At 36.1% G+C, this 15610-nt stretch overlaps 1 protein-coding gene across 1 annotated transcript in view; it reads left to right on the forward strand.

The window, feature by feature from the left end:
• The window catches only part of LOC125115401 (triadin-like), a 124003-nt gene that overhangs the window by 91661 nt on the left and 16732 nt on the right, over positions 1 to 15610 (forward strand). Inside the window, exon 5 of the mRNA XM_047759389.1 lies at positions 4662 to 4721. Within this exon, the coding sequence (XP_047615345.1) occupies positions 4662 to 4721 (60 nt within the window). The remainder of the gene's footprint in view (positions 1 to 4661; positions 4722 to 15610) is intronic.

The raw sequence follows: 15610 nt of genomic DNA on the forward strand, positions 1-15610 counted from the left end.
CATTCCCAAAACATCACCTGGTTACCTCACCCCTAACCAATTAGGAGAAAGTTTAGAGATGGCTGATTGTGCACCCTGCAACCCTCACTCCTAATGTAGCCATCAGGGAGTTCAAGTCTTTTGAGTATGAGCTGCCGCTTTTATTTGATTGGTGTCCTACCATCAATGCTGTCTTTTTTAAAAAAATTAATTAATTGATTGTTTTTTTTAACCAAGTGTCAGTATGTTGGCTTTGCTGTGTATTAGGCAAGCTGATCTGATTTTGGTTTAGTTATGGTGTGAGTTGCAGAACAGGATTGTATCTACTCCATTTACTGTAAAGAATAAACACTCTAAAATATACTGTATTTTTTCGTCTAATTCTTACTTTCATTTATTTTTATTTTTGCTTAAGTAAAATTTATGAAGTGTATCCAACATGCCAGGACCTAACCTTCCACTTTAAGATTACTTTCCAATTCTGGTTATAATTGTAAACTGGTGCCCTCTGTCCACAGGTGCCAAATGGAAATGCAGAGAAGACAGAGTTTGGGATGAAGGAGAAAAAACAGCTTTTATTGCTTTGCCAGGCAAAGGAGGCATAGCAGGCTAATGCCTTAAAGGCTGTGCCCTGGGGAAAGACTCGCAGAGAGTTTTATGGTAAAAAGGAGAAAAACATGTTTCTGGATAAGAACCAGGGTTGAGAACAAATAGACATTCTTCTTTATTTGGGGGGACTATTTAGTCATTGAGATTGGTGTCATGATGGTGATCTTCTGGATTATTGCCTAGGGTAACAGTACTTTTGAAACAGGTATATTGACCCAAGATCAGAAAAAACTAGAAAAATTCCTGAAAAAACATCATGTGCTAATTAACCCATAGGTAATTGTGCTCAGGGTCCCCCTAATCTTTAGTTTATGGGGGATTGTTTTTAGGATGCAGTTAAGCCAGGGACAAGGACAAGGAAGGGCTCTCAGCCAGGATTCAATTTTAAAGTATTCATTTCTAACAGAAGTATAAGGAATATAACTTTTCTCTTAGATACCTACATCATTATGTGTATCTCTTGAGAGGGAACCAGGATACTGTCTCAAGGCTGTACTATTGCTTCTTAACTGTTCCTCCCTTGTCTTTGCATCCCCTCCCTTCCCTGATCAGCAGCTGTCTGAACCTGCCCCTTAGAACTCAGGGAAGGTTATGGAAGCCAAATGAGGCCCACTTCCTAAAAACAGGAAATGGCAGGCAAAGAAAGGCTTGTGCGCCCAGGATCCCCAAAGGATCCTGCTCAGTTTCATAATCTAGAACTCATTCCCCTTGGATTCTGCTGAGTACAGAAGATCTAGGGCTAAGCAGAACCAAGATTGCTTCTGGTACTGTTATTTCTTCTATTCTCTGATATGCAAGCTTTTACCTATCTTGCAGAAAGCCCCACTATGAACCAACATGCACTGTCTAGTTCCACAAACAACTGCCCTGTGTAAACAGTGTATTTCCCCAGTTAAATTAGACTAGGAGGTTCCAACAGGATTACTGAGGCAGTTTGGCCTTTATTACCCAATCCTGCATATGACTCAGACTCACGTCTGATCCTTCTGTGTGAGTTCTAGAATCTTTTATTCCTCTGAGTAGGCAACAACAGATATCTGTGGAATACAAGTGTGCGTGCGTGCACGTGCACACACACACACACACACGCACACTCCTTTTAAGGAGTACTATTTGTCTAAATGACAGATTTAAGGCCTTTTCATATTCCAATGGAAGTAACATTTTATATAAATTTTTAATTTAGAAAATTTCATCCCATTTCTCTATTCAAACTAATGCATATTTGGAATAAGAAATTGTCTCTTAAAGATGACTCCTTTAGCACATGCAGAAACTATTCTAAATCTTTGGCATTTTACTTACTTTATCAGGCTGAGTTATACAAGGCACCAATCTTCTCTGTAACCTCTCTTAGTTTAAATGGGAGGGAGGAAGCAGAATGGCATTGGCAGGGGAGAATTTTGAGTTTGTTTTTTTAATTCACTTGTAGAAGATTTAACCCTGTGGATGACCTGTGGATTTAAAAAGGTCATTTGCCCACCCTTAGGACTAAACCAGTACTGTCCAAAGTAATTTAATGTGAGCCACATTGGCATTTTAAAATTTTTGAGGAGCCACATTAAAAAAAAAAGTGGGGAGTTCCCGTTGTGGCTCAGTGGTTAACGAATCTGACTAGGAACCATGAGGTTGCAGGTTCGATCCCTGGCCTTGCTCAGTGGGTCAAGGATCCGTCGTTGCCATGAGCTGTGGTGTAGGTTGCAGACGCGGCTCGGATCCTGCATTGCTATGGCTCTGGCGTAGGCCGGTGGCTACAGCTCCAATTAGACCCCTAGCCTGGGAACCTCCATATGCCGCGGGAGTGGCCCTCAAAAGGCAAAAATACAAAAATAATAATAATAATTTTAAAAAGTGAAAAGAAAAATATAAAATTAATTTTAATAACATGTTTTATTTAACCCAATGTCTCAGTAAGAATTCAACCAAAGAAGCAGAACTAGTAGGAAATGATGCAGATATATTTATATATTAAGACATTTATTACAAGAAATTGGCCTCTGTGATTGTGGGGGCTGGCTAAGCAAATCAACCGGAGCACAGGCAGTCAGGAAGTGAAGATCATGGGCAAGCTTGAGTCCACAGGCATGGATCAAAGCTGGAGTCCTCACAAAGAACTTTCCTCTCCTGGGAAACCCCAAGCCTACCCAGATGATCTAGAATCATCTTATTTAAGTCAACTTATTTATTAACTAGGGATTTTAATTACATCCATAAAATACCTTCACAGCAGCTTCTAGATTAGTGTTCATTTGAATGATTTGGGATAGTAGTCTAGCCAAGTTGACACATAAATAAAATCATCACACTTAACATGTCCAAAATAATATAATTCTGATATATATATATAATATAAAAGTTATTAATGAGATATTTTACATTCTTTTTATTCTTTATTAAGTCGTTATCATCCATTATGTACTCATAGCACATTGCAGTTTGGACTAACCATATATCAAGTTCTTAATATGTACATATGTCTAGTGGTCACTGTATTGGACTATATAATTCTAGACAGTGACAAAGAGTGATTAGGCTGTTTCTCTTGTATCTTTAGAGTGGTTCTAAAGATACAAGTTCTCTGTAGGGATCATTTGACAATATCTAAAGACATTTTTTATATTCATGACTGGTGATGGGGATGGGGCCTAAAAGCATCTGATAGTAGAGGCCAGGTGTGCTTCCAAATATCTATAATGTAGAGAATAGCCCCACTTCACCTCCAAATAATGATTTCCCCAATCCAAAAGCCAGAAATGCTAAGAAAAGATACCATACTCCAAAGCATGGTATCTTTTCTTAGCATTTCTGGCTAAGGAGACATAAGGAGGAGAGTAAAATAGTAGTAATTAAGAGTAATAATAATTATTATTATTATATAATTAGAGAATCTGGAAGATGGGTTTTTTTAATGCCCTTTGGAAATCTTATCTTGAAGTTTTTTTTTTTTTTTTAGAAATATGATTGAATATCTAATTTTTGTATCTCCACTGCCATTTTCAAGGTCAGAGATAGCAAAAGGGTAGAGGAGTGGCCTTGTAAGTAGTATGACTGACTAATGGGGAAAATGAGGGAAGAAAATCTTCACAGTGGTGATTATCTCTTTAACTGGTGAATGAAAGTCAGTAAATGTCTTTTTGAAGATATTTTAGGATTTTCCTATAGCTGGTCTTGATTTTAGACTTCTGGAAAAATTATAATAATGCAAATTCAAATTTACAAATGGAAACTTTAGAGTGTGTACAGTAATTAGCATCATCTCAGACCATCTGTGGAATAAAGTTGTGATAAATAAATAAGTAAAACTCACTAGCATTTTTCTAAGAAAAACCATGGTATTTAAGATTAAGTCACTTTTCAGAGGTAGTAATCATATTTGTAAACTCTAATCTCAAATTTACTTCTGCCCAAATTAACTACAAATTCAGAATTAACTTTATTTTCTAAGCCTTGGCAATATATGTATACTGAAACTGGCAGAAAATTGAATGCATTTGTTAAAACTTGATATTTAGAAAATGCAACAACTCACTTATATGAAATGTGTCATGTCTGCATGCAATAATTATTGGTTAAATGCAATGCCAAGTTCTGATTATAAACATAGCTTAGAGTCAATACTTCTGAGATATACTTCCTATCAGAGAGTTGTTACAGTTCATTTCACATATTTTTAATTTAATATGGAAAAACTAAATCTTCCTAAATCTAAATGGGATTTTTTACTAAGGATTCTTAATTTGTCTTAAGAGTGATTGAAATAAAACATAATTATAACTTGTGATCAGTTTTAGCCCTGAAAATGGTGACAACATATCTCTTTGATGTAAGTTTTTAAGCTTTTTCAAATAACTCTAATTTTGAGGAACTCCAGTTTTTTCCTTATTTCAATAAGTGGGGGATTTATGTAGCAATGTGTTACAAAGATGCTTTCCTTTTAGACAGCTACAAGTTTGTTGGATACAATGATTTAGACTTCATGGTAGAATTATAAAGTTTAGGTTAATAGCTATGATTTATATTTTGCACATTTTCAAAAAGAGTTTTTAAAAATAAATTCTGTTTTTTTCCTGTAGAAATACATAAAGAAAAGACGGAAAAGCAGGAAAAATCTGAAAGGAAAACACAAACTAAAGGTAAGTGTTGAATTTTGTGCTTATTCTTATTTTTATTTAGGATATATATTTTGCATATTTATATGGGAGAAAGGAAAGTATTCATGTTTAATGTTCTTTTAATTTCTGATAATATTTAGATAAGTACATTTACTTCTCAGTTAACATCAGGTATAAATTTCATTTAATTATTGGAATCAAAGTAACTTCAAAATGGAAGACAATCTCTTAGTTATTTACAACTGGTTTTGCTTAACATAGTACTATGAACATATTTTTTTTGACTTAGCAAACATTTTTCCTGCTTTAAGAAGTTAATATATCAGGGTTCGGTTTTTTGTTTTTTTTTTCTTTTGTCTTTTTAGGGGTGCACCCGCAGCATATGGAGATTCTCAGGCTAGGGGGCTAATCGGAGCTATTGCTGCCGGCTGACGCCACAGCCACAGCCACAGCCACAGCAATACTGGATGCTGGATTCGAGCTGCGTCTGTGACCTACACCACAGCTCACGGCAACTCCAGATCCTTAACCCAATGAGCAAGGCCAGGGATTGAACCCACAACCTCATGGTTCCTAGTTGGATTTGTTTCCGCTGTGCCACGATGGGAACTCCAGAATTCAGTTTTTTTAACCTTGATTTTTTTTATTCCATGCCACGCAGTACCTTTAAAGTCTTTGGCATAGAAGTGCAGTCATTATACTTCCTCACTAAAGACTGCGATGGCCCTAGAGCGAGCTTACACAACCTCAGGGGGTAAGCTTGTGCCATCAAGTGACAACATGATGATTAATATCCTTTTCAATATACTAGCTGAATCTAGTATCTGAAATCTTACATTAGAGGCATATTAATAATTGTCATCGTATTCTTGCTCATCTTACAAGCATTACTTTTCTAGGAGTGGCTCATGTTGTCATAAGACTTTAAGGAAACTTAAAAGAAGCATAAACATTCAAAGGGCCTTATTTGCCTAAGTTTCCCCAATGGTCAGTCTCATATGATACTGGGTGAGCCAGGACAGAAATAAAAATCTCATTACTACAGTATTTGTGTGATATAGACAGAAAATGAAAGAATTTTCCTGGGGTAAAATTTAATGTTGTCTAATAGTTATTATATCAAAACTGAACTAATACAAAAATACTGCAGTAAATATCAAAGTTGCAAGTAGCAGTTTCAAAAAATAGAAGTTCTGATTCACTGGAAATTATATAAATATGTGAATCTACATTAAAATGTCATGTTTTCTTTTTTTAATATACTTCATAAACCTCTGTTTTTGTGACGAGCTCAAATCATTCTGCAAATATTACGTATAATCCTAATGTTTGAATTAGTTCCAGATTGGTCATCCAGTCCTTATACAACCAAGGGCAATGAAGTTTACTCCATTGAAACCTATTTATATTTGTACTTAGGGAATTAATGTCTTCTTTCTGTTCCCTTTCCCTTTTTGGTTCTTAATTCCTTTGGTCAGGGAAATTGGATGGAACTCTTGGGTATGGATTGACTAAGCTAGCCCTGGCTGAACGGGTTATGTGTTTCTGTCTGCTGGAGGTTAAACAAAAACTCAACTGGTTCCACACAGTTGGGGGCTCTGCCATTTTATCTTGCAGATTGTGCTACTAATTTAATAGCTGTGCTGCTGGAGTGGATGTGGTGATGCAGATGGTACTATTTGCATTTTGGACCTGGCTCTATTAGAATCCTGCTGTTAAAGACTTTGAGCAGTAGGCTGTAGAGTGGGTTTATTGAACTAGTGAGTTCTGCATAATTAAAACAGTGAATTTGGCTGAAGTTTAAAATAAATTTCTCAAAGGCTGGACTGGAGATTAGTACCTGAATGTATCTCCCAAATAGACCAAATATATTTTGAGAAAGTGAATGCTTCTCGAGAAAGAGAAAATGGAGTTTCAGCTGTTCACTGGTGAAATGGGCTTCAGAGAGAGTTTCTTTTTCCACAGTTGTTTTGTGTGTGTATGAATATGAGCAAAAGATTTCATTTAACTGCTTAGTTTCCTCATCCAGGTAGAAGAGAATAATGCCTGCTTTATTATTTCCATGTAGTTTAGTGAAAATAAATGTGATTTGTAACTGTTCATAGACCTGGATAAATACATGTTTTCTGTACGCCACATTCCATATCAGTTATGGTTATATAATGGATAGTTAGGAATTTAAATTGTTATGAAAGCATTTTGAACTCTTACAAGAAAAGATACACTATATATATATATATATATATATATTTATATATATAGTAGCCTGCAGTGGTTATAGACAAGCCAGCAAATATCTGAGTTTAAACAGATCTATTATGCAGAAGCTGGTGTATTCTGGGAGGAGGTAAAAATTTTTGGTAATGATAGGAGCTAGGTCATATCCTGTTATTTCTATTTTTTTTTCTCCTTCAAGGGATTCATTGGGTACCCTAGAAGTTTTTAGGATTGTGAAGTCAGTGGGAAAGCCCTGAAAGTCTACATCTAGACTCATCAACTGAAATACAGAAAGTCAAAGAATATCTAATCCCTTAGAATAAACATTTCTAAAATAATCCGTATAAATATGTTCATTCATTTTTAATGTGTCAAAGAATTAGTTTCAGTTCCAACTCTTTTTCATAGAAAATTAAGTACTTTTTGCAGTCAAGCATATTATCTAAGAGGTTTTAATTCATGAGGCCAAGAAAACTTTTATTTGTACTTGTCTTTCTGTTTATTTTGTTTGATGGTTTTGTTAGAAAAATATACAACAGTTTTATGAAACTGAAGAGCAAGCCCTTTAATGCCTAACTTGATAATGAGCACTTATTTTATTTTATTTATTATTTATTTATTTATTTTTGGTCTTTTTGTCCTTTTAGGGCCACACCTGTGGCACATGGAGGTTCCCAGGCTGGGAGTCTAATTGGACTGTTGCTGCCGGCCTACGCCAGAGCCACAGCAATGCCAGATCCGAGCTGCATCTGTGACCTACACCACAGCTCACGACAATTCCAGATCCTTAACCCACTGAATGAAGCCAGGGATCAAACCCACAACCTCATGGTTCCCAGTCAGATTCGTTTACGCTGTGCCACGATGGGAATTCCTGAGCACTTATTTAAGATTTAAGGTATAAGCTCTGACATATTAGATAATGTTACCTTTGAATTAATCTGTAATTTATTTTAGAAATATGATCAGAGTAATGTATATACTTGTGACATTTTATTGAATTAATATAGTAATACAGTGGAGCATTGCATTTGCATAGAAGAAACTTAGAGACATACTTTAACTTTTCCTAGATTATCAAAATGCCCTTTGCCAACTTGTTGCTAAACTACGTGGCCCCTGGTGAGCAGAGGGAATGATTTTACCACACTAGGAGTTGTGGCACTGAGCAATTTACTTTGGCAGAAGTGAGTTTGAAGAATGTGGATTCCATTCCAGGGTGATGGTTTCTAATCAAAGATTTTAAAGATCAAAATGATCTTGTAGAATACATTTATTTTGAAAGCCAAATATTTTAGAATGTCCTCCTGTTTAACGTAAAAGAACTAATTATTGTCCAAATGGAGATGAATAAGGCAGTTTAGAGCCCACAGGCCATGAGTATTTCAGATGAATGGACATCCATTGTGGAATATAGAGCCACATCTTAAATAATAAGGAATGTTGTTCAGTCTCCTCCAGCAGTCAACAGTCTGGGCATCCTTCATAGGTATAAACAACTACGTGCATCAATATCTTAGAAAAAGAGCATGTATCCATTGTAAGGAATTATAGAGGCTGGTGAAATTTGTAATAAATAAAAGGTCCCAGTCTCGATTGTTAAAGACCATTTCCCTGGCCCATAGTAAACAGTGAGACATGCTTATTCAATAAATAAAGCTAAGAGTACAGTATAAGATTTTGACAAAAAAGGAGGTCACTATCATTTTCTCCTACTTACTTAGGCCTTGAATTCATCAATCTGGGTTAGAATCCAAATCTAGTAACTGCCTATGTGTCCTTGACAAGTTAATTAATTTTTCATTGCCTCTATTTCCTTATTTGTAAAATGGGAATAATGCAGTTATTATAGAGATAATGGTTAGGAAAGGTATGTTGAAAGTTTTTTAAAAAATTGTTGGCAAATTTTAAGCACTAATTTCAAGTAATTAACTCATTCTCTTAATCACTATGATTAGAAGTGACAATTCTTGCAGGTTTTTATATATATTACTTATATATATTACTTCTTTCCCTATACATGTCTGGTATTATTTGCTGTCTGTATGATAATAGGTCAGAGAATTTAAGATCTGTCATCTTGGGATTCTGTAACACCAAACAACACTTACCTTTATTGCAACTTCACACCTGTATCTGTGCTTCCCCTTTTAAGAAATTAATATTATATATGCTTATTTCTATGTACCAAATATTTTACTCTATTTTTCATAGAAAACAATCCAATATGGTAGATATAATCCTATTTAAAATTGAGAATACTCATATTTATCTCAGCTCAATGGCTTATTCAGAGTCTCATGTTTAGCCTCAGTTTTCTCTAACTTAAGAACTTGTGTCTTTCTCACTATCCCCCACATCCCACTTTCTTTATTCTTTTTTGTTCTATCATGTCTAAGTCTCTACTACCAGAATTTGCTCACAGCTGAAGGATCTGGAATTTATCTCTAAACCACATGGCTAGGATCTGGCAACCTGTGGGTCAACTTCACTGACCTGTTTGTAGTTCCAATTATATACCAGTGCCTAGATGTCCATTTGTGTTCATTTCACTTGGTGTTTTATGCAGTTATAATTCTGATAGTTTACCTGCGTAGCAGGCACCATATTCTTAATAAACTATAAATATCTCAAAATCTCCTCTCCACTGTTTCTATACTCAACAAAACTGAGAAATGAGATATGATAGTATTTATCTTTTGGTAGAAATGCCAAATAACTTGTCATGGAAGTATTAGGTTCCTGTGGCTCCTGTAACAAATTACGAAAAATATGCTGTCTTAAAATAACAGAAATTTATCAAATCACAGTTCTAGAGGCCAGAAACCCAAAATCCAGAATCATTCACTGAGCCAGCATCAAGGTGTCAGCAGGGCCAATGTCCCTCAGAGGCCCTAGGGAAGAAATCTCTTCCTTGTTCTTCCAGCTTCTAGGGTTTCTGTACTTCTGGGTTTATGGACACATCACTACAGTCTTTGAGGTTGCAGTGCTTTCTCTTCTTCCCTCCTCAAATCTTCCTCTGCTTCCCTATTACAAGGATTGCATTTAAGGCCCTCTTTGATAATGCTGGGTAATATCCCAATCTCAAGATTCTTAATCACTGTGCAGTCTTTTTTTTTTTTTTCTTCTCTATATATTGTAACATTCACAGATTCCAAGGATTAGGTTGTGGATATGTTTTAGGGTGGCATTATTTAGACTACTTCGCCAAGCTTCTCTTTTACAAGAGTGCAGGCCAGTCAGATTGCAGAGAGACTAATGGCTAAATACAAAATATAAGTATTTAAAGATAGGAAGCACAGAATGGCAAAGTTTGCCAAGTTTACTGTAGCATTGTCATAAAAATCTTTAAAAATCTTCAGATATCAGCACAGCAGAAAATCTCTGCATAAAATCATTATTGTTAGAAAATTCAGGTTGAAGGAAAATAGTCAATATTTCATCATTTGGGGGACTAGAACTGGTCAGGATAATTCTGTTATTTTGAGTTTATCTTAGCATGCAAAATGTTTGTTTGTTTTACTGACTAGTGTGTGTGAAGAGTTTAGTCACATTATAAAGAGAACAAAGTTTATGTGTGGCCAAGACAGTGCCGTGATTTCTTTAAGATATGGTAATATAAATTCCTCACTAAACATTTATACTTAATGTGCATATCCCTTAAATCAAGGACTTGAGAAGGTTCTGACTACCTTGAATATTTTTTAAATTGGATAATTCTTAGCATTTCATTTAAGACTTGATTGATTTAGGAGTCCAAGTAGTCAATTAATTTTGATATTTGCAAAGTGGAACATCTCTGGACTCTCTTACACACCTCTCATCTGACAACATGAGACTAACAGACTTCTTTCACTCAATTATGTTAACTATGTTAACTTTGAAGCCCATGTTAATTTCGGTTGCACAAGATGTCTTTATTCCTTTGTATTATTATTATTATTATTATTATTATTTATTATTATTTTTTTTTTTGGATGTGCTTGTGGCATGTGGAAGTTCCTGGGCCAGGGATTAAACCAGAGTCACAGTGTAACCTCAGCCACGGCAATAACACTTAATTCTTAACCACTAGGCCACCAGGGGACTTCATCCCTCTGCGTTCTTTGTCCTAATAATAAACATCACCATTCGCTCAAGTTATTCAAGCAGAAACACTAGGAATAGTTTTGGCCAGTGATGGTACTCACCCCTGACTGGACTTTAGATTCATCTGGACATGCTTTAAAAAGACATCCATGTACAGATATTAATGGAATAAAGATATTGTTCCATTAATGTTTGGAAGGTGACGCTGGGGTTCAAGTCATCCTCTTCGAATGAATAGCTGTGGTTAGAATACTGTTGATTAAACTCCTGGCCTAGGGTTCAAATATATCCCATAGAGGTTCTCTTTGACCAGACAACATACACCTGGACATCTTTAGGTGGGGCCTGTACCCACTCCATTCTCCCTTATCACTGCTGGAGTAGACATTTATCTGCCTTCTCTCTGAAGGCATTTGAGTTATATAGAATCTGCTGTAGACTTGTTGGTCTTCAATACCAAAGCCCACTCCTGCTTGGCTCCTTGTCATCCTCCCTTTTCACTATATGTCAGTCTTTTCTTACCTCTCCTCTCACATTACTATCCCCTCCCAGTCATCTCCCAATTAATTATGACAGTCACTTCTTAACTGATTTCTCTGCATAAATCTCTGATATTCATGCTAATTGTGCTCATAAGCTTAAATCCATGTGTTGCCATTACAGTGCTTTTTCTATCACAGCCACATTTTCCATCATGACATAAAATGCCCTAATGATATGACCACTGATAGGTAGTCCTACAAATTTTCAGCTTTGTACACTCTACCACTTACCTTCCCTACTCTACAACTTCCTCATCAACGCCCTCCATTCCCAACTCCCTCCCTGCTCCTCTCACTACCACACTCCAGACCCCGACACTCCCATGTGATAGGCAGGCTGAACTTCAGGGTAGTCCTAAGCCAGCACCTCTGCTGTCTCATATCTCTATGCTTTTGTATACACTGTTCTCTCTGGCCATCTAGCCCTTCTTATGTAGCTGCATGGCAGACTTCCGCTCATTTCCTTGATTCTCATATGAAATGTCAGTTCTTTAAATAGGCTTTCTTTGCCATCTCTCACCCTGTGGGCATTCAGGTACTTCCTCCATGCTACTGTTATAGCCTGGCCTTCATCACTTAAAGCACATTTACACCAAATTTTATTAGTGGGAATATTGCTATAACTCACTAAAGGCCGGAAGTGTGTTTGTCTTCATATATGTTCTGGGTTGGCATTGACACATGATTCTGTGTTTCCCTATCCATGAACAAAGACTTTCAGGCTCGGTGGTTTCTCAGATTCCCATAGGCTCTGAATTTTTGTGCTTATGTTAAATTAAAAATTATCCTAACATCTAGCAAAGTACCAAACACATGAAACACACTTAATATATATTGAAATAATGGATGAATTAATTAATAAAGCATTTATTTTCTCTATTTTGTTACTATCTACTTGATTCCTATAAACTTTTTCTTTTGACATTTCTGTGTTTATTTTCAAATATATATAATTATGCAGCTTTAATTGGGCCATTGTTATTTCAAATTAATTTGGTCAGAGGCAGCTGAAGAATTTGATAGTGAACTCCATATTAAAACAAAAACTGTCTGTAGCATGTAATTAGAAACAATAAGTTTATAATGTAATAATATAGGTTAAAGCAATACGTATTAATTTGGACAATTTGGAAAATGCCAAAAAAGAAAGAAAAAACAATCCAAACTCAATTATCCAGAGAAAAATAATGATTTATATTTTACTTTTCCACACTTTTTCCTCCACATGGTTACTTTTTTATTGTATATTGCCTTTTTTTTTCAGTTGCAAATTTCATTGTTAGTTTCAGATGACATTAGGTGTCTATTTAACTATTAAACATGTCAGTGTACTCACCAAACAGAAAATGCTAGAATCCAGTGATACATACATAATAAGATGAGAGAATTTTGTCTCTCTAGGGTGGCTCCTAGACAAAAAGAGGGCCTTTTAAGCATTCAGAGCAATAGGTGTCTGCTCTATCCACTTGGGTTGTCAGAGTTTGGGTGAAGAACTGTCCTCAGGGAGGAAATTTGCACAGTAGAACTGTGAGCTGATGAATGGCATGTAGTAACATCTGAGGGAGCCAGTTGACAGGCATGGGGATGTCCTGGAAGGCAGGTAGTGTAAACAGAAAAACTGGCTGTCGCCATTAGGCAGTAATTCACGTTATTTTATTCACAGGACTTACTTTATGCCAAATACCACCCTGGGCACTAAGAACACAAAGAAAAATAAGACAGTCTAACGCGGGATCTAAAAAAAAAAAAAATAGAACAAATACACAGTCTCACCATTATGTGGTGAGTACTCCACAAAGAGATGCCATTTGAGGAGACAACCGGTTGCTTCAGTTGCTGGGTAGGTGTGACCACAGTTTTCTGGCAGAGCCTTTGTTTCAGTTTTAGATGTGGACTCTGGAACCTAAAATGGGAGACATAACAGCTAGGCCAGGAGTCAGTCATCAAGGAACCAGGTGGGAATTTGGTTAGAGGAACACACAAGAGGCCCAGGGATTAGAGTTAGTATGAGTTTCCTAGGGTTGCTATAAGAAAATACCAAAAACTGGGTGGTTTAAAATAACAGAGATATATTGTCCCACACTTATAGAGGCTTGAAGTCCAAAGCCAAGGTTTCAGCAGGACTGGTTCCTTCAGAGGGCTGTGAGGAAGAATCTGCATGCTTTTTCCAGCTTCAGTAGTTTGCTGGCAAATGCACTGGCTTGTAGATGAATCACTCCAGCCTGTACCTTCATCTTAAAACAGTGCATCTCTGACTCTTCTTGTGGTGCATATTTGTCTCCGTGTACCCTTTTCCTAAGGACACCAGTCATATTGGATTAGGACCCACCCTAGAGACCTCATCTCAACATGATTACCTCTGTTAAAACCATATTTCCAATTAAGTTCACATTCCGGTGTACTGGAGGGGAGAATGTCGACATATCTTGACATATCTTTTCTCCGTAACACAGTTCAACCCACAGCAATATCACATGCACAGAGTCAGAGGAACATTTTTTAAAAGGGTTAATAGAGACCCATCATTCCAATTGACGGTTTAGAATTGTTTCTGAGAAACAATTATAGGACTGGAATCACAGGCTAGCAAGGCATTTAACTGAAGATTAAGCTCAAAGCCAAAGAGGACAGGACATTAAAATGTATCTACATATCCTGGAGCCCTTAATGAAAATGCTCTCAAAGTCCACAGATTAATTTAGTCAGCCGGTGTTGTATAAACTTATTTTTGTCTTCTCTCCACTGTACTTGATTGACTCCTTAAAGTACAAAATATATTTTCTTTTCCTCCTTGGTTGCTAGGAAAGATCAACCTGGAAAACAAGAACAGAAGGCTCTACTCAAAGCTAGGTGTCTCCTCCTCTGTGGTGATTGTTTACTTATGAGGAAGTGATTAGGGTTCTGACTATGGCCGTGTAGCCCCAGGTGAAGGGGAAATGCTCAGACAATTAAATCAGATTTGAGAGTAAAACTAAGCCTTTCGAATTTAAAAAAAAAACAAACAAAAAACTATCCTGTTATTGAAAGCATATATGTCAGATGAGCTTTGTAATTTTAAGTAATTTGCCTAATCTCACTTTAATACATAAATGTAATTATATTGTGAAAAAGAAGTGTGTGCATTATTGTAGGAGAGATTGTAGATAACGTGCTTGGAGAATCTAATCAGCACACTGGCTCATAAGAACAAGTCTGCCTGGGACCTGGGATAGACAAGGCAGCTTAATCCTGGGGGAAGAGTACTAGTTTAGCAATCTAATAACTATGTTCTTATTCTGCTTTGCCATGGACACTTATGAGGCTGTATTTTCTTATCTGTGGACAAAGAAGTTTAGGCTAATTTATCTGTTAGGTTCCTACCAGCTCTAAAATTATGTGCTTATATTGAAATAAAAATGATAAATTCTTCCTTTAAGAAGAATGATTAATATAATCTTTGAGAAGTTTTCTCTACTCAAAATGTTTTTCTGTTGAGTTCATCATTATCATTTAACGTGTGCAGATCATTTTATCTAGCATAGAATGGAAATTTGGCAAATTTAAATTGCCAAAGAAAAGAGAGAGAGAGAAACATGCACCAAGACACACACTAACCAAGAGTACATCTACATTTTGGTTTAGTAGTGGCTAAAGAAGAATTTTTTTTAATAGGTTTAAAATGAATGTGTATCTTACTCTTTCATAAAAAATGGTGAGTTGAAACATGGAAATATATGAATTTTATGAAGCCATTTATTATGTTGACCTACTTAAAATTTATAGACCACTTCAGTGTTACTACCTCCCACAACAGAAATGCCGGAAATCTGAGAAATAGAGAAATTAATTAACATAAAAATTAGCAAACTCTATCACAAGTAACAGTGCTCCCCATAGTTTTTCACAAAGGTGTAATGGTTACTTGCTTATCTATCTGATTCCTTTTGCTTTAGGCACTCAAAACTAGTCCTATCCAGTAGCTCTGAAGTCAAGTATGAGCTCCAGAGTTTTGGTTAATTAAATTATCTTGCTAAATATCAGTTGAAGAACATAGTAGTCTATATCTGTCAGTACTTTAAAGCT

Source organism: Phacochoerus africanus, chromosome 2, assembly GCF_016906955.1.
Source record: "Phacochoerus africanus isolate WHEZ1 chromosome 2, ROS_Pafr_v1, whole genome shotgun sequence".
NCBI classification, from domain to species: domain Eukaryota; kingdom Metazoa; phylum Chordata; class Mammalia; order Artiodactyla; family Suidae; genus Phacochoerus; species Phacochoerus africanus.